Raw genomic sequence first — 18454 nt, 5'->3', positions numbered from 1 at the left:
ACAAATAAATGAAAGCCAGTCTTTGGCTTAACAGATTATAACTTGGAATTTAGAGTGAAATGATGAGCCATGGATCACCAATCATACTGGGCAGGGATGAACACACTCCCAATTCTACGCGGGAGGCAGGAACAGCTCGGGAAAGAAGAAGGGCTGGGAGACAAACCTGATATTTGCATGCCTACCTCCAATGTCTTCATTTTTTTCCCCATAATCACTTTATCTACTTTATCAATTTTGGCAGCCACATTCTTGAAATTTTTGTGAGTAGAGCTGTACCAATCCGAATAGGAACTTAAAGATAATTCTGATTCCTCCAAACTCTGGAGCTCTTCCTCCAGGAATTTTATTTGTTCCTTCGAAAGAAGAAACACAATTGAACAGTGATGAAAGACCTGTGCCAGTGCCTTTCTTGATAAACACGTATTATCTTCACTGGAAGTTAGCGAAAGGAAGAACACCTGGCTTGGGAAGTTTGCTGGCCTATGATGAGCAGGGGTGGCCCACTCACCAGCACCTGGAGGAGAAGGGCTTGGTATCTGGACGTCAGCTGGGTGGCCTGGAAGCCCATTTGGCTGCTCACGTGGCTCTCATCCAGGATCTCCTGTGCTCTGGCTCCCACTTCCTCAACTTCATCTCTGTACACAGTGATTTCTTCATGCCACTTCTGAAATGACACAATATTGAGGGAAAGGCTCAATCTTACAGATTCTTGAATAAGACAAATAAATATATCTTCTTACTAGAAAACGATTTCAGTGTATTGTTAGAATATACTTATTCTGTGATATAATTTTGAAAATACTTCACATAAAACCTTCACGAAAATGTAATTCCAGTGACATGATAAAAACTGTACGCTTAATGAGTTTGAGTGCTTTTCTGTCTATATTACATATATTTTTATATCTTTTGTTGTACTTAAGATCAATTTTAAAATAGATGAATAAGGAAAAGAAGTTCCAGAGGCCTAAGGATTATTTTGATCATGTGCACTGACTCTACATAAAAATTAGAATAAAATTAATTTTCAAGTATTATGTCAATGTAGTACATTAGAGCAATTTCAAATCAGAGCCATAAACAAATTATTGCAACACTAGCATTCATGTATCTTTACCAAGCAAGGTAATAAAGCTTGGGAAGAAAATATAAAATACTTCATTAAACTAGACTGCCTTAGGATTCTAATAAATAACTGCTGATAGAAGAATGCGCCATTATAATGTACATCAAATTTCTTTGCAAGTAGAAAGAGATTTTGCAAAAGCTAAACCTTGGACCAAAAGTTACTAAATATTTTAAGGAAACAAATTACGCAAGGCAACTGCTACTCTGACAACGATGAGGAATTTACATTAGTTGTACCTTCATCTGATGTAATTGTATCTCCTTGGCTGCCCGGTTAGACTGACGTCCACTTCTGAGACTCACTTTGTCCTCCATTGCTTTTAGCCACTCGTCTACTTGCTGAAACTTTTGTTCCATCAGTCTCAATTTGTTGACTACATTATTGAACTGAGTTCGGGTCTCAGACAGCCTCTGCTGGTAAGCCTGCCAGTCCTGCCGGAGAGACTCTAATGCCCGGTCCTCCGTCTGGGGGATGCCCGATGGTATCACTTCCTCTCTGGTGTGCAGCACTGAATGCAACAGGGCCTGCCCTTCTGTGCAGTGCACCTGGAGCTCCTGTAGGGGAAAGGTATGGCTGCCACACCTCACTTATATTTTACACCCGTGTAGGTGATCATGTCTCACCCAAGCCAACTGTGCCCTTCACGTTGGCTTCAAGAAAACGTCACGTTAGGAAAGAATGCTTTGATTCCGACTTACCCACAAAAAATATGTACCAAAAACTGCATACTGTCTCCCAAGTCAGGAGAAACATTCTGAAATATTTCCAATTAAATTAATCAGAGTGCACACATATACACACAAATACACACACCGAGAGAAATATTTTTCTCAGTCATCTTAGAAGCAATGTCTGAAATTTGGTTTTTCAGCCTACAGGCAAAAAACACTGTGACTAAAGGGTTATTGTTTAATATAATAACCTAGGCTTTTTTTGGCTCCTAATCTGTTTAAAGAGCCTAAGGTTTCTTGCTTTGACATTGAATGGGATCAGTGCTACATGTGTGGCTGAGAAAAGAACAATGGACCTTGTTTTTGCTCAGGAGGGATTCTTTGCCAAAGATGTTCTAGGGAATGCGATGGCAAAGAGAAGCTGGCCCTGGAGGGTACAGGGCACACAAACCTGAAAGGCTGAATTATCACACCTGCCCATCAGGTACTCTTAGGTACAAATACATTTCCCTCCACCAAAGCATAAGTCCCAGAAATTTACCCTACAAATTTAGTATGAACCAAGTCTTGAAGAGCATAAACTACTATTTTTATAGAAAGAAAAACTCATATCCTTAAAGATGTTGGCAAAACGGTATTATACACTTGTGTTACTTGATCTGATCATCTAAAGTTGAAAGGGACCAAGTCAAATCCTACCAAGAATGTTAAAAGTGCCAACATATTTAGTCAGAATACAATATTATTAAAAAATCTTTAATACCAACGAAATTGCTCATAGCTGACCACTTTTACCCATAGAAATAGCAATCTTATATGGTTCAGACTATTGGATACATTTGTCCTCAGCTATGATATCACTCCAAAAATGTTGTAATGTGAATGTACTGTAAATGGAAAAGAAGAACAATTTATATGGTAAAATATTAATCAAAATGATGACAAACAGAAATGTTATTCCAAAATTCCTAAAATGTTTTAAAGGTAATTTTGTACAATCTCTTTCCTTAATTCAGGGTTTGGCAAACTTTTTCCATAAAGGGCTGAACAGCAAATATTTTAGGCTTTGTGGGCCACACAATCTGCTGCAAGTACTTAACTGCCTAACCTTGCCCTTGTGGTGCCAATGCAGCCATAGACGCTACATAGATGAACAGGTGTGGCTGTGTTCCAATAAAGCCTCATTTAAAATACGGGTTCTGGGCTACAGTCTACTGATCCTTGCCCTAATTAATCTCCTTTTTAAAAATTAATTAATTAACTTATTTATTTATTTTTGGCTAGGTTGGGTCTTCATTGCTGTGCGCGGGCTTTCTCTAGTGGCGGCGAGCAGTGGCTACTCTTCATTGCGGTGTGTGGGCTTCTCATTGCAGTGGCTTCTCTTGTTGCGGAGCACAGGCTCTAGGCACGTGGGCTCAGTAGTTGTGGCTCGCGGGCTCTAGAGCACAGGCTCAGTAGTTGTGACGCATGGACTAAGTTGCTCTGTGGCATGTGGGATCTTCCCGGACCAGGGCTTGAACACGTGTCCCCTGCATTGGCAGGCGGATTCTTAACCACTGAGCCACCAAGGAAGCCCCTACTTTTCTTAATATATCACCCTTTCCCTATTTTATAGCAGTTTTCACTATTCTACAAATCAATGCATTAGGTAAATTCTTATATATATACCACATTTCAAGTATTTATTCTGAGGGGAAAATACAGTTAAATATTTTAAAAATCTATATGTTCTAAGACTCAAATTAAACCTTCAGTAAATGCAAAATAATCTGTGAACATGTTTCACACTGCTGGCAGACCCCCAGATGACTAAGTGAGCTGTAGGACATCGGGACCCTGAAGTAGTTCTGCTGTGCAGTTGGAATGTCACGTCTCCACCACCAATTTCTGCCTTAGCGTCTCCCCTCCCTTTTTAACATCTGTGGTGACTCAAAATAAGACAGTGTCCATAAGAATTAATACACAGTGAACTGAGAGGTTGGAGTTAGGTTTGGGTTTGGGCTACATTAATACTGACCAAAGTTAAACATTTTCTTCTGAACAGGAGAAACATCTGCTGGTGACAAGTGGCTTCTTGGCCCAGTTCCTACACAGAACTTGGAGAGCTTGGCATTTGCTGGCCAAGAATGTCTGGAGTGAAGGGCTGGGAGGGGTTATAGCCAGAAAACCAAGTCCATTCCATTAAGATAAATTACAACAGCTAAACGTAGCAGACCAGGGTGTGCTACTATTAAGAATAAAATGGATGAGACCCTTACATAAGCTAATGAAACTATGACTCTTCAACTGCTGCTGTATATTTATTTCATGAATGGACTATTATTTAAATAAGATTTTTCTCCCGTCTCATTTAATCCTTCCTCAGAACAACTCTGTGGAGAAAACTGAGTCAGAGACGTTTACCTCTGCCAAAGTCACCCAGGGTCAGTTCTCACCGTAAGTCAGAGTCCAAACTCCCTAATCCCAACCGTGCACTCCCGCCATTACACAACACTCCCTGAGACCCACTGAAATAGCCAGAAATGTTATATGCCAGCGATGACCATCTCAGTCCCGCTTTTCCACCTTGTGTGAGCTGTAGGTACATCTTGCCCAATCCTGAACCAATTCCAATAAGAGCTGACAGTGTTCAGTAAGTTCTAACACAGAGCTGGTGGGACACAGAGTTGTCTTACTGGCCTTTCTCTGTTCTCTACTCTGTGTGCCTGGTTTCCCCTTCTTGGGAACCCCCTGACCCCTAACTGTCTCTCCAGGTAAGATTAAGGGGCTCTCTCTTTTTTTTTTTTTTTTTTTTGCGTTACGTGGGCCTTTCACTGTTGTGGCCTCTCCCGTTGCGGAGCACAGGCTCCGGACGCGCAGGATCAGCGGCCATGGCTCACGGGCCCAGCCGTTCCACGGCATGTGGGATCTTCCCGGAATGGGGCACAAACCCGCATCCCCTGCATTGGCAGGCGGACTCTCAACCACTGCGCCACCAGGGAAGCCCCAGGGGCTCTCTTTGATGCTCCCATAAGATCCCTAATAATAGAGTAGTTCTAGTATTGTCCTTATCACATTGTTAGATAGATCATTACGACCTATCAACGGGTCCACATTTCTTTAGAATGCAAGTTCCTTGCAGGCAAGAATAATATTTTAATCATCTTTACCTGCAGTAGCTAGCCAAGTACAGTGTCTGCACCGCATTAAGTGTTCAGTAAATGTTGAATGAGTCAATGAATAAGTGGGTTAGGACCACTTTCCCCATGAAGTTTGCCATCTCGCCCTGAATCTCAGACTGCTTAGCTGAGCACCAGTGCTTTTTCTAGCTCCTCAAATTCCTTCTTCTGGGTCTCTGTCCCCGGGCCTGTATCCTCAGCAATGTGGGAGATTTGGGTTAAAACCAGATGGCCTAAGATGGTGTCACCAATTTGACTTTGAGAAGTGTCACGTGCTACTGACTCCTGCAGCTGTGTTCCACATCTGATTCAACCCATTAGGGAGGACCAGGCAGGTGGACCAGCCAACACCATACATGAGGCCACGAGCCATTCCTGTCAGAGGCCACCTTAGCAACTCAACCAAGTCCTCAAGTTCCAGCCCTGCTCAGTCTCAACTGACTAGCAAATGATCTCAACTAGCATACACTACTGAGGTCCCCAAACGCTACAGACCAGACCTCACTAGGGTTTCACTTAATATATATCAGCTATTTATAGGATTTCAGGTCACAGTAACTTTCCACTGCTTAAAATAATGATTCCTGGGGCTTCCCTGGTGGCGCAGTGGTTGAGAGTCCGCCTGCCGATGCAGGGGACACGGGTTCGTGCCCCGGTCCGGGAAGATCCCACATGCCGTGGAGCGGCTGGGCCCGTGAGCCATGGCCGCTGAGCCTGCGCGTCCGGAGCCTGTGCTCCGCAACGGGAGAGGCCACAACGGTGAGAGGCCCGCGTACCACAAAAAAAAAAAAAAAATTAATAATAATAATAATGATTCCATATTCAGAATGAAAATTCCTTTGTTTTATGATGAAGTAGACTTTACCTGAAGATCCCGCAACGTTGTCTCGTGAGTGTGGGCATCACCTTCAAGAACTGAATATCGGTCAAGCTTTTCTTGCTCTTGTTGCAGCCAAGCTTCAAACACCTTCAAGTCTCTCTGATACTCTTGGTGCAGACGAACTAGTTTTTCAGACTTGGTTACTGCTTCCTATTATTAGCATGTAAGACGATTAAGATGGGGATACATTTCTACATGCAGTTTCAACGAACTGTAAGAACTCACTTTTGGAATTTTAGAAAAGCATGATTATTAAGTCATTAAAATATGAATGTTTCCTAGAAAAGTAAAACATTAAGATTTAGACAAAAAATATAAAAAAACGTAATATTAGGAGTAAAAGGGGTCTTAAAGATCACTTTCTTGAATTAACTTCCTGATCTCTGAATTCCTTATGAAATGTAACATGGATATTCCAAAAACTGAATTAACTTTATTTGTCATAAAAATACATTTTTTCTAATGAAGAGAACTGAAATTCTTATATTGTGACTTCAGTGAGGATTTGGACTCACTGTGGATTTAATTTTTCATGTACTTTGTCTAATAAAGTAAGGTGTGCTGAAAGTTCACAAAGAAATAAATAAAGCACAGTATTATAAATATTATTGGCGATTATTTCCGGCTTTAGAAAATTGTCATCAGCAGACATATTAAAGAATTTATGAGTCTTCCTTATGAAGCTGCCCCCAATTTTTCTACAATAGGTACATCTCTAGGACTTTTTAATTGAGAATTATTTTCCTTCAGTAACTTTCATATGCTAACAATAGTTGAGGGTTTTGCCAGTGGGGTATTCAAAGTATTAAAATTCATTTTGCATTTTTTTGTTCTATATGTTTTCACAAGGCTGTCATTGCCCCAGATAAACGAGTCTTTAAATAAGCACAGCTCCAAACACTGCATTTTCAGTGGGTTTGTGTGGAACACGGTGAGCCATACCTTGGTCCGCTCTCTGATGTCTCTGTATCGTTCTTGCAGGTCCTGGAATTCTAACTGGGTGACGTAGTGCTCTGTCATGCCAGCTCCTTTGACTTCAATGGTCTCCAGCAAGCTGCTGTGGCTCAGCACTTCTTCATTTAATAACTAGAGAACATTAAAAAAAAACAAAGGAATTGGTGCATATATAATCATATCAATGGTACTATTAAAATTAGGATATTTTAACTGCATACTTGGCAAGTGATCTCAGGTTATCTATCTGTAGACAGATAGATAGATCACTCTATCCATCCATCCATATCTATATCATCTAGGGTCGGGGGTGTATTTGATATCTGGCCCAGAACTGTCTCTGAGATTCTCATTCCAGTTGACTTGGAAACCTCAAACTTAATTTGTCCAAAAATGGGCACTTGACCTCTACTCCATTCCCATCCTTCCCCAGCCACCAATAAACCTCCTTCCCCTTCAGTCTTTTTTCAAACAGTAAATGCTACCATTCCCACCCAGATGGTCAATTCAGACCACTGCAGTCACCCTTTCTCCCTCCATCCATGATGAAATCCTGTTAGTTCTATCTCTTCACTGTATCCTGACATGTGTTCTCCTGTCTCCTGCAAACCCCCAGCCCCCGCCTGCTATCACCTTTCACTTGGACTTTTGCAATATCCTGCTAGGCAGATTCCCTGCCCCGAGTTCCTGCCCAGTCCCTTTGTCCACACTCCACACAGCAGCTTGAGTGATAAAAGATTGTAAGATCCTAAAGGGAATCGTGTCACTCCCCAGCTTAAAACATTGATTATCTTCCCAAAGCCGTCAGGATCAAGTAGAAAATCCACAGGCTAGCATCCTCATGGCAATGCAGGATCTGGTCCCTGGCCCCTCTGCCTGGCAACAGCCATCCATTGATTCTCGGCTCCAGCAACACCCAGCCTTTCTTCTAGCTCCCTTTTATCTGAGTCAGTTCTCTCCCTCCTCAGGGACGTGCTGATTATTCCATCTGAAATGCTCTTTTCCCACCTCCTCCCCAGACTGACTTCTCTGCACTAACTTCCTTAGAGCATCATTTCCGTCTACTATTTCAGAGACGCCTTTCCAGTCTCTCCTCCCCCTCCCCCGACTCCAAGCAGTCCATAATTGCCCTGTCCCAATGACTCTCTCTCATAACATGCAGTGTTTTCTTCAGGGCACTTATCACCAGTTCTAATTATTTGTTTATTCATGCATTCTCGGATGAGTATAGATGTCCCCTCCAGAATACAACCTTTGTCGGTTTTATTTACTTGGAATCGAGCACAATGCCTGCATTTATTGAATAGATGAATCATTAATATAGCAATAGATCATTATAACAATATAATGGGTAGATAATGATGAGTAGATTCATTTTCAGATGCAAACAGTCACGCAAACCCAGAAATGTTAAGTGATTTGGCGTAGGTCACGTAAGGCCATCTAGTCATTCAAATCTTTTACTCAGCATTTGCTCTGTGTCAGACAGAGAGCCAAATGCATAGGATAAAAAGAAAATTAAGCATCTTTATCCACTGAGGGAGAGAGGTATGTAAGCATATATTCTATAAAACTGATAAAGAGATATGAACAACAGAGAACAGAAGAACTAATTAAGCCTCGGGTGGTGGTGGTATCATAGAAAAGATAGCTTCTGAACTAATTCAGAAAGGTAAGTAGAAGGGTGCCAGGTGCCAGGGCACAGCTAAAGTATTCTGTGAGAAAGGGAAGAGATTCTGCAAAGGCACGGAATCGTTGAATTCCATTTAATGTGGTACATTCAGGAAATAGTGAGAAATACAGTAAGACCGGCACAAGGGTGGAAGGAGGGTGGGAGAGCAAGCAAAATGAGGCTGGCAAAGAGATTATTAAAATTCTTACGAACTAGAGGAGGGAGATTGGTACGATACTGTAAACAGTGGAAAGCAACGGAACTCTCAGGCAGGAAGGAGAGACATTCACCTTTATATGAAGATAACGGGAGATGGAGACAAGAGACGAGGTGAGCTGTTGCAGTTTAGGAAAAGGATAGATTAGAGTCGGGAGACATTTCTGAACTGGAATCAGCAAGACCTACTGCCTAATTCAAAGCGGGGGTAAGAAAGAAGGAGGTGGGGAAACAAGGTTCCCAGTTTCGGGTATTCAGTGTGGGGTGACACAGAAGAACTGACACGAGAATACAGGAGTGTGAAGGATTTGGGGTAGAAGATAATAAGTACTGTTTAGGACACAATAAGTTTTAGGTAGAACAGGCCATCCATATGGCCTGGAATATGCCCTGGATGAATAAATCAGAGGTTTCCAAAATGTTATGTGTGAATACTAATATCAACAAAAAAGAGGTTTAAGAACATACCTCCAGTACCTACCTATCTATCTATCTACCATCAAGCTATCCATCTATCTATTAATCTTTACATGTAGTACTGTACTAATATAAGCATTATGAAAAATATACAAAAGTACAAATAGAAAAGGATGTGATAGAAAAGAAAGTACTTTTACTTCCGAATGATGAGCCAGATGAAAATATGAAAAGCTATTACAAGTTGCCAAATTTTAAATATATCATAAAACATGCGTCTATGAGGTTTTCCTGGAAGAGGACATTTTCACTCACTAACAAAATAGCCACAAACAAAAGTTTGGGTCGAGAAGCCATTAGAAATTATAGTAAAGCCCTCAAATAGAGTTTGCCTATGTGGTCAGCCCTAGGATTCAGGTGAGCACGTTTCTGTACAATTATGGCAATTCTGAAGCACCTGTCAGAAAAGAAATGGAATCTGAAATCCAGGTCCCACCTTGACTTTGCCGAGAGCGGCTGTTTTCTCCCGCACTTCTGCATACTGCCTTTCGGACTCGTTTAGGCTGGCCTCCACACTGTCCATCCAGCTGGAAAACTGTCGAACATCGTCCTGATAACTTGTCCACTTAGAAAGAGCTCCTTCAAGTTGACTGAAAGGTAATTGAAAGGACAGTAATCTACACTGAGAAGCCATGTACATTCAATCTGTCTGACCTCTATCACTGTGTTGGTTCTGTCTACTCCCCCAGCAGGAAGCCCACAGATAAGGACGGGGGCAGGCTTGAGAGGGGCTGAATGGCTGTGGCTTATCAATTCCGAGCCTGGGTCCCTGGCAAGCACAGCCTTGAGAAGCAAGGGTCAGTGAAGTCCAGGCCAACGGGTGGAGAAGAGGGACTGGATATAAAACCTGGAGTCAGGTTTTATATATATATATAGTCGGGGAACCAGGTCACACAAGACACTGGGAGAGGCCTGAAGACAAAACCAGGAGAGATGCCCTGAGCGAGGCTTTTCGGAGCCAAGACTCAGGGCAGAAAGAGAAGCAATATTTAACTCCATGAAGTTGAGTAGGACATCCAGAGGAGAGAAAAAAAAAGTCATAAAAGAAGGAAGGAAGAACCGAACAAGAACAAGCATAGTCACTATCTTGCATGAGATTTAAAAATCAGAAAATCACAAATGATATAGGCTAACATTTCCTGAATTGGTCTAATTATTAAAACCTGATGATTTCTCTTACTGATCAATTAAGCACTTCCTTCTCTCAATACAGATGTTACATGTTTAACTCCTTTCATCATTTGAGTCTAACTTTACTAACAGGCTTGAACCCTTCTGTAGCAGACACTCTGCGCTCCACCCACCCCCCGACCAGACCCCTGCACGACGCTGCCAACCGGTCCTCCAAAGGCCAACTCCTTGCCCTCTTGGCCCGAGGATATCCTTTGGTCCCTGGTGCCCTCTCAGCTTGAGGGCACTGTAGGCAAGAAATGCCTCGACTGCCTGCCTGACTCATGGCAGTTTGTTTACAAACATTCCAGCTCCCCTGCTCTCCATGGGTAATTCCCAGACACGCTCTATCTACACTGGCTCCCAGCTGGGAGTAAGCTCCAGCTGCCCATGTTACTGGCTGCCCTCCCTCTCTCACGTGTTGTTCCCACCACCTACTGGTATTTTCTGGGGCTACTTCCCAAGTAAACTGATTGGTTTTAACTAATATATCTTCACATGATTAAACATGTATTTATCTTTGACTTTTTAAGCAGTGAACATCAACACTAAGAAACATGTAGTTATATGAAAACACACACATAGGACTGCAGCTCAACCTAAATGAAAGATCGCACCTGCCAGTTTCTTTTGTTCCAAGAAGAAAAGAGAAAAGGAAGGAAGGAGGGAGGGAAGCAGGAAGGAAGAAAGGGAGGCAAAAATAACGGAGCAGGGCAATAGAGAGAGAGAAAGAGATTGGGGCCCGGGGGCAGAGAGAGAGAAAGGGAGAACCCCGGGACAGTCTGTTACTGAGCTATCCTGTAGATCTTTTTTTTTTTTTTTTATCATCTTTAGTGGGGTATAATTGCTTTACAATGGTGTGTTAGTTTCTGCTTTATAACAAAGTGAATCAGTTATACATATACATGTGTTCCCATATCTCTTCCCTCTTGCATCTCCCTCCCTCCCACCCTCCCTATCCCACCCCTCCAGGCGGTCACAAAGCCCCGAGCTGATCTCCCTGTGCTATTCGGCTGCTTCCCTGTAGATCTTTTAGCAATGACTTCCCAGCAGCCTTTCAGCTTCACTAACCTTTTACAACGAATCACTGCAGACAAAAGGGACGCCCACATATCCTTCACACTCTGCACCTGCTGCTGAACGGCAGGAATGCCTTCCGGAGACGTATTCTGAAGGACAGACTCCCCTCTGGTCACTATCATTTTCATCTGGATCTCTTTTTCCTGTTTCACTGATAATAGAGCCTGTAAAAGCAGGTACAGAAGTCCTTTGTCATTTGCTTATTTAACATTTCTAGCTTTAAATATTTCAGAGTCCCTGTGGATAGCAGATGATCTGCAGTTGGGTTGAGCCCCGGTGCTCTCAGGCTTACCAGGCGGAGGACGGGAGAGTCACTTGCTGGTGGTGCTAGTAACCAGGCACCAGCCTGAGTGGCCTTGGCCTTTCAGGTCATTATTATTCTCTGAATAATCCCTAATTTCCACTGAAGTTTCATTTTACTGTTTGTTAATAAGAGAAAAATAGATGACTATAGGATTCCTGAATTCTCAAAGGTCACTGGATGAAGAGCTCTATAAAGGTTAAGGTCTCTCACACAACAAACTGAAAGAAATAGCTTAATTCATATTATATATTAATTTATATATTTCAAGTTCTTCACAAGCACTCTTCTTTTTCTATATAAGAAGGATCTTTGAATTCAAAGTTATAAAACTGGTGTTTATCACCTGAAAGGTAAAGTTTCATCTCTCTCTCTCATCTGGACCTTGCAACCTCTCCAGATTCAGTTTCGGCCAGTCATGGCCATCGGCTTCTGCTGCAGCAGGAAAGAGCTAGTAACGACTCACATAGCATGCTGTCGGCTTTCTTCAGCTTTTGCTCTTTTGGTCCCACTCTGAAATCTCCGCTGAGGTATCAGGCTTTCTGAGAAACCTGCCTCAACTCTCAACCCGATGCCCCTTGCCCAGCTCCACTCCTCTGTGTGTCCATAGCACCGTAATTATTATTACTGTCTTCTGTGTTTCAGCCTCCAGCCTCAGACAATGAAATCCTTGAGGGCAATGACCATATTTTATTCATTTTTGAATCTTTGGTATCAAGGCACAATGCCAGTCTCCCAGAAGACACCCAGTGTATAAATGACAGGTGAATGAATGCAGAATGATTGCTTTATCACAAACGTAAACTAACACAGAACTAATATCTTGTGATGGGAGAAGAACGGACTAACTGAGACAGGCAGGCAAGTGAGTTGAACAAGATGGGAAAGGTTTTGCCCAATAAAATGTTTCAACCAAAGATTTCTCAGAATAAATGTGCCTGTGATGTAATTTGAAACTAGCCTCTTAACTGGCTATATCAAGCAAGTAAGCATTTTGGGGTTGTTATTTTTTATTAAAAATGTTTTTTTTAAAAATTTTATTTTTTTTTGGCCACGCCATGCGGCTTGCAGGACCTTATTCTCCCAACCAGGGATTGAACCCACGCCCTCAGCAGTGAAAGCACAGAGTCCTAACCACTGGACTGCCAGGAAATTTCCTTATTTTATTTTAATTTTTGTAAAGTATTTATGACTGAGTATATCTGAGCTCAATCGATTCAGGAGTGCTTAGGCAAAGCCTCCCTATGCAAACAGGATCATATCCATGGAGCATTCTTGGATTTCTCATGGACACAGTGTGACATTATCATATCAGACAGAGACTCGAGAACTTTTGAGAAAAACAAATTCTGTAAATGAGAGACATTTCTGGTAAAAGGCACACCTCAAGCTTGAGCACCCTGCTGTCCAGCACGCTCTTGTCAGAGGTCGGGTGGCAGTAGGAGTCCAGCATGTGGACCGCATCTGTCATCCAGTCCTGCAGGTCTTTAATCCCGAGGGAGAACTGATTGTGTTCTGCAACAATTCTGTCCAGTCTTGACACTTTCTCCTGGAAATGACAGAAATCGTTTTCCAGCGGTCCCTTCCACAGAGACTCCACACCCTGAAGCTACTCAGATTGTAAAGCTAACCCTTTGTTCCAAATAACTGCCATCAGCCATAGGTCCATAGGCTCACAGATACGACGCAAGGCTGTATGAATCTATGAGATGTGAAATAGCTTTCTAAGAAGAGTAAAAATATGAGAATAATTGGGTCAAGAAGCAGAAAGATTACAATGACAGTTTAGTGTCCCTCAGCTTACTCGCTACTCTTCTTTACGACAATTGGGATATTTTTCAGAAATTTCATTAATGTCTTCCTCACACCTTGTCTGGGAGGCCCACTGAAGTTGCTTCTGCTCTCACATGATCACGTTTGGCTCAACTGACACCACATACCCACAGGACCTACATTGTAGCCAGTTCTAAAAAAACAATTGTCTGAGATTCTGTAATATCCCTAAATTGGGACCGTAAATGTGGTTTTAGTTATTAAAGCTTCTATCCAACAGTGAAGATTTTATGAATTGTCAGCTCTTAAAGCCTTTGAGTACCTGTTGATTTTTTGGTATCTAAATAAATACAAAGGAATAGAAAGATGGCCTTAATTTATTCTAATTTCAGATATGTGACAGATTTTCTAAAGACAAAAAAAGTAAAAAACGTTGGTGTAAACACAGACTCTTTTACTCCAGCGCCTATACTCTTTGGCTGTCTCAAGGATGTTTTATTGGGGATGAAAACAGCAGGCCAGGAGTGAGCCCACACTAAAACAGGCAAAGCCAAGTTACAGCAGGTTCCCTACATTCTCAGATCTGCAATACAAAAGGGAAATATAGGGAACAAACGTTACAAGGCCATAAAGCTCAGGGCAGGCCGCCCTACAAACGTCACAATGGGTCTGCTGAATGCTCTAAGTGAGGTCGCTGTGGGATCCCATTTACTTTTTTTCTAAGCTGTTAGAAAAGCGCTTTAATCAGTTATAGGAATCATTGTCAATTCTGAGCGCTGCTCTAGAATCTGAGCTGAAACTCTCAATCAATACATCTTTGACTACTATGTAATGAATATACAGAACTGAGACAAATGGAAAAAATGATCCCCCACTCACTCTATGTAGTCCACGAAGTAAATTTAAACTGCCCTGAATTCCTGTTTTCCTAAAGTAATTTAATCTGCGTATCTTTAGACACAATACTCTGAATTCTGCCTTATGTTTATGCTTTGAGTCTTCCAGATAAAAGCTCTGGGGAACATACCTCTTCAGGATTAAAGGGAATATTTTGTGCAATCATAGAGATGGGAAGTCTCTTCGATGTTTGAAACCTCCTTTGCTCTTTTCAGACAAGCATGTTGAGATGATGCAGCACAAATGTCTGGCTGGGCTTGCAAGGCTAGGGAGAGCACTTACACGCCTCGGCCCTGCCCCGGCGCCCCACGCTCACACACAGCACGCGGCAGGCGTTACCTTTGTGAAATTGCTTAGAGCTAGATACTGAGAAGACAGCTGTGACGCTCGGTGCGTAAAGCTCCTGCTGGCCGCGTGGCCCTCCCACAGCTGCTGAGCTTTCTCTTTCAGCCTGTGGAGCTGAGGCTCGTAGCAGTTTATTTCCTCAAGGACAGACTGAAAAGCACAAGCAAGTCGCTATTAAGAGGCTGGGGAAGAGCTCATCGCAGACAAAGCTTCGGCCCCGAGACCGAGGAAGCAAACACGGGCGAGTGATAGGTGTGCCCCGAAGGCGCGGTATTATTTCCAAGCTACGCACAGCGTGGACTACAGGACGGGACAAAGCACACCTCAAAGGATAGCCGGAAAACAGGACATCTGACATTGGGGACGGGTGCACTCTAGCTCAGGACGGCAAAATCTAACTCCAGGGCGCTCGCGTGCCTCTGATCTGAATGCATGGTAGCTGGGGGCGGGCCAGGCGGGCTGAGGGGCTGATCACCTGCAGCTTCTGCTGTTCCCGCCTCTTGGCCGGCAGATCGTACAGGCGATTGCTGCTTTCATGCACCATCTTCTCGGTTTTACTCAGCCAGTCCTGTACAGGCTCAGCACTGACTTCAAAGTCCTTCATCTGGATCTTCAGATTCTATGAGGTTTTGGATAGTGTTAGGGACCAAAAAAAAAACAAAAACAAACGTTAATAGCAAGTCCAGAGTCTTCACTTGGCATTCAAAGCCCACCCCAACCTGACCTCCCCACCCATCTCCCCTTCTTTTCCTGTCCCCAGTGTCTGGAACTTTCTATCCTTCACCTTGGTACCATGCTAATTTGTGAACAACCCTTTAGAGGTTTTTAAGTTCTACTTTTTAATAAATGAATGTTTCCCTCATTATCCAGCCCACCTCAGAGTTCATACACGCCCCCTTCTCAGCCTCTGTCACATTTGTTGTTTACACCAGTCACTGCATCCTTTATCATGGACTGGGCTGGATTGTGAGTTTTCATCTCATGCCAGCGAGCCTGCCTGCAAGTAGATTACAAACTCCATGAGGGGAGGGCTGTGTCTGACACTTCCTGGGACACATCATGGTGGTCACCTTGCAGGAATATAAATAAGTCCTCACAAACATTTTGTTGATTTTGATTAATGGTGAAACAAGAAATAGCATATGGTTGATATGCTTATTATGTTTTTAATAAACAATTTGCTTATTCTGATTTATAAAGATACAAGAAACAAGAAACAGTATTGTGTGTCCGCTACATAAGAATGCTGTCACCATTTTCACTGATAATTTGTAGCCATCACATGTATTTGATAAAGTTTTATATGGTACCATTTCACCTTAGCCAAGGTGTTTATATCTACACCCTATTATTTATAAAAACGCTAGACTGAAGTGAATTTGAAATTTATGTTACCATGTGAACCCGCTAAAGGATTTTAAATTTAAATTTAAATCAGAGCTTTGCGTAGAATTGTCAAAGAGCAAATCCACAAAGGTTAGCTTAAAAATCTATGTGGCAAGAACTGCAGGAGCCTGGGAGAATGGCTCAAGGTTCCATACGTATCCGACCCGGTGTCTACAATGTGGGGACAGTCATGCTGCCATAGTCCCCTCTTAGGGAGATGGTAGCTGGGAATGCTTTGGAAAATTAAAAGTGCTTCACAAATGTAAGATACCAGGATAACTCCTGGAGTATTCTACTAAAATTTAAGCTTCATGAGGGCGGGAGTTCTATTCTGTTTTATTCTTTGCTGTATCTCCAGAGCTTGCAACAGTCCTTGGCAAATGGAAGACGTTCAACAAATATTTGTTGAATAATTAAATAAATTTATAAATTCAAGGTGTTTCCATTTTCCTGCCACTGGAGTCTCATGGGGCCACTAAAGGAAAAACTGGGGACCATGATCAGGAATTAGTGCTACAAAGGCACGGGACTGAGCAGTAGGGGCTCAGAGATCTCATGTAAAAAGTTTGGGTTCCTCATCCAAGGAGTGAAGTCAGAGGGCCTGAGCAAGGGGCCTGGGGCACAGGAATAAAGACAGCTTGATACTAAGTCAAGCAATTCCTAATGCTCCTCATATGCTTCCTATCCTTGGGGTGCATAGGCCTCCCACCAAATGTTCCCTCTGCATAATCTTCCTGTTATTTCTCCAATGGCTTCAGTGACCACCTACAAAGCCTTAAAGCCTTCCATTTACAGAACTGTATTCATACAACACTTCAGGTCAGAGTGCCTGGGTCTACACCTTGGCTTCAACACTTACTAGCTGTGAGAACTTGGTAGATTATTTAAGCACCTTTTGCCTTAATTTCCTCAACCATAAAATAGAAATAAGAGAGTCTCTACCTCAGAGAATGGTTATGAGGATTAAACACATTAATGTATGTTAAGTGTCTTCAACAGTGACTGGTAAATATTCACTCACTGTTTTGACAGCTCTACCCTCTCTCTTGAACTTTGAACTCACCTTCACTGCTACTTTCCTGGCCATTACCTGCTGAGTATATTGCAGGCCCATAAAATTTAACATATATTATATTGAATTAACTTTTCTATCCCTTCCCAAACTACTTTTTCTGTCATATTCATGTCTCAGTTCATGGCATCACCATTCATGCCATCTTCTGAACTAGAAACCAAAGACTTAAACTTAATTTCTCCTTCCCTGGGCCCCTCATTGAATTCTTTGCCAAATCCTGTTATGTTTTCTTTTAGAGATAAAGCTCCATCCCTTATCATTTCTTGAATTCAGGCTCTTGTCTCTCTCTCATCTGGACCATTATGAAAAGCTTTCCCTGGTTTTCCGGCTACTTATTATTCGCCATTCTGGTCTACACTGGAGCCAGAGAGTTGACATGTTTATCTCCAGCTTAAAGATCAGTAGGTTCCTCACTCAGCCTTTCTCAACCCTAGCATTAAGCCCTAGTATCCTAAAGTATCCACTGTATGTAATGAATTAATCTCTCTTATATGTACCTAGAATGGTATGGGTTATGTTCCAACCTTGTGAAAATTGAGAAAATAAATCCTGTTCTGGGGTTCAGATAAGGAATTCTGGCCAAGAGTCAAGGTCAAATTGCTTAGTATGCAAGACATCCCACTCTCGGGTCCTAATCGTCAACCCCGGTCTTATCTTTGTTGCTTTTCCCACAAAATCTTACGTGAATGTCAAACCCCTCAAAGTCCCCCATTCATAGTTGACACTCATGACACCCTGGCCCTGCACATTCAATTATGGCCTGCATTAATTATGGCCATAATTAAATTAAGGCTCTATTCTGCTAGGAAGTGTTGTTTTAAAAGGGAAAAGAATACTCTCCGTGCCTCACAATTTTACTCTAAGAGAAGAGTTGGCACACAAAACAGATGATCACAAGAAAAATATAATTGCACTGTGGCAGAAATTATGTTATGATTATAATAAATTCAATTTACGTTGTCTCTGCATAAAATAAAATAACCATTGTCTCTTTGCATACTGAGCTCCAAAAGCCTACTACCTGATATGTGCATTAGTTACACCATCTCAGCCATAGCATTGCCTTACGTGGATATTTCTGTTCAATTCTCTTAGGACAACTTCTTAAATTGAGGGATTTCAAATGAAAAAATAAGTGATATTGCCTAAAAGTAAGATCAGTTGTTCCTGGTGGGATGGTGCATGGGCAAGCCTGTGATAACTGCCCCCACCACGCAAGAAGCTATCAAATTCCTCAGTGAGGTTCACACTGCAACACTGAGCTGTT

The 18454-nt window shown here is 42.3% G+C and overlaps 1 protein-coding gene across 1 annotated transcript in view; it reads right to left on the bottom strand.

Annotated features, from left to right (window-relative positions):
* Positions 1–18454, bottom strand: part of SYNE1 (spectrin repeat containing nuclear envelope protein 1) — a 456320-nt gene that overhangs the window by 213960 nt on the left and 223906 nt on the right. Inside the window, exons 58-67 of the mRNA XM_060168000.1 lie at positions 15202–15345; positions 14721–14876; positions 13096–13260; positions 11402–11574; positions 9597–9750; positions 6784–6927; positions 5827–5991; positions 1369–1686; positions 512–667; positions 186–356 (exon numbers count right to left, since the gene is read on the bottom strand). Coding sequence (XP_060023983.1) covers positions 186–356; positions 512–667; positions 1369–1686; positions 5827–5991; positions 6784–6927; positions 9597–9750; positions 11402–11574; positions 13096–13260; positions 14721–14876; positions 15202–15345 — 1746 coding nt within the window. The remainder of the gene's footprint in view (positions 1–185; positions 357–511; positions 668–1368; positions 1687–5826; positions 5992–6783; positions 6928–9596; positions 9751–11401; positions 11575–13095; positions 13261–14720; positions 14877–15201; positions 15346–18454) is intronic.

The sequence above is a fragment of the Lagenorhynchus albirostris genome, chromosome 12 (genome assembly GCF_949774975.1).
Source record: "Lagenorhynchus albirostris chromosome 12, mLagAlb1.1, whole genome shotgun sequence".
Classification (NCBI taxonomy): Eukaryota; Metazoa; Chordata; class Mammalia; order Artiodactyla; family Delphinidae; genus Lagenorhynchus; species Lagenorhynchus albirostris.
This window is presented reverse-complemented; position numbering and strand designations above follow the sequence as displayed.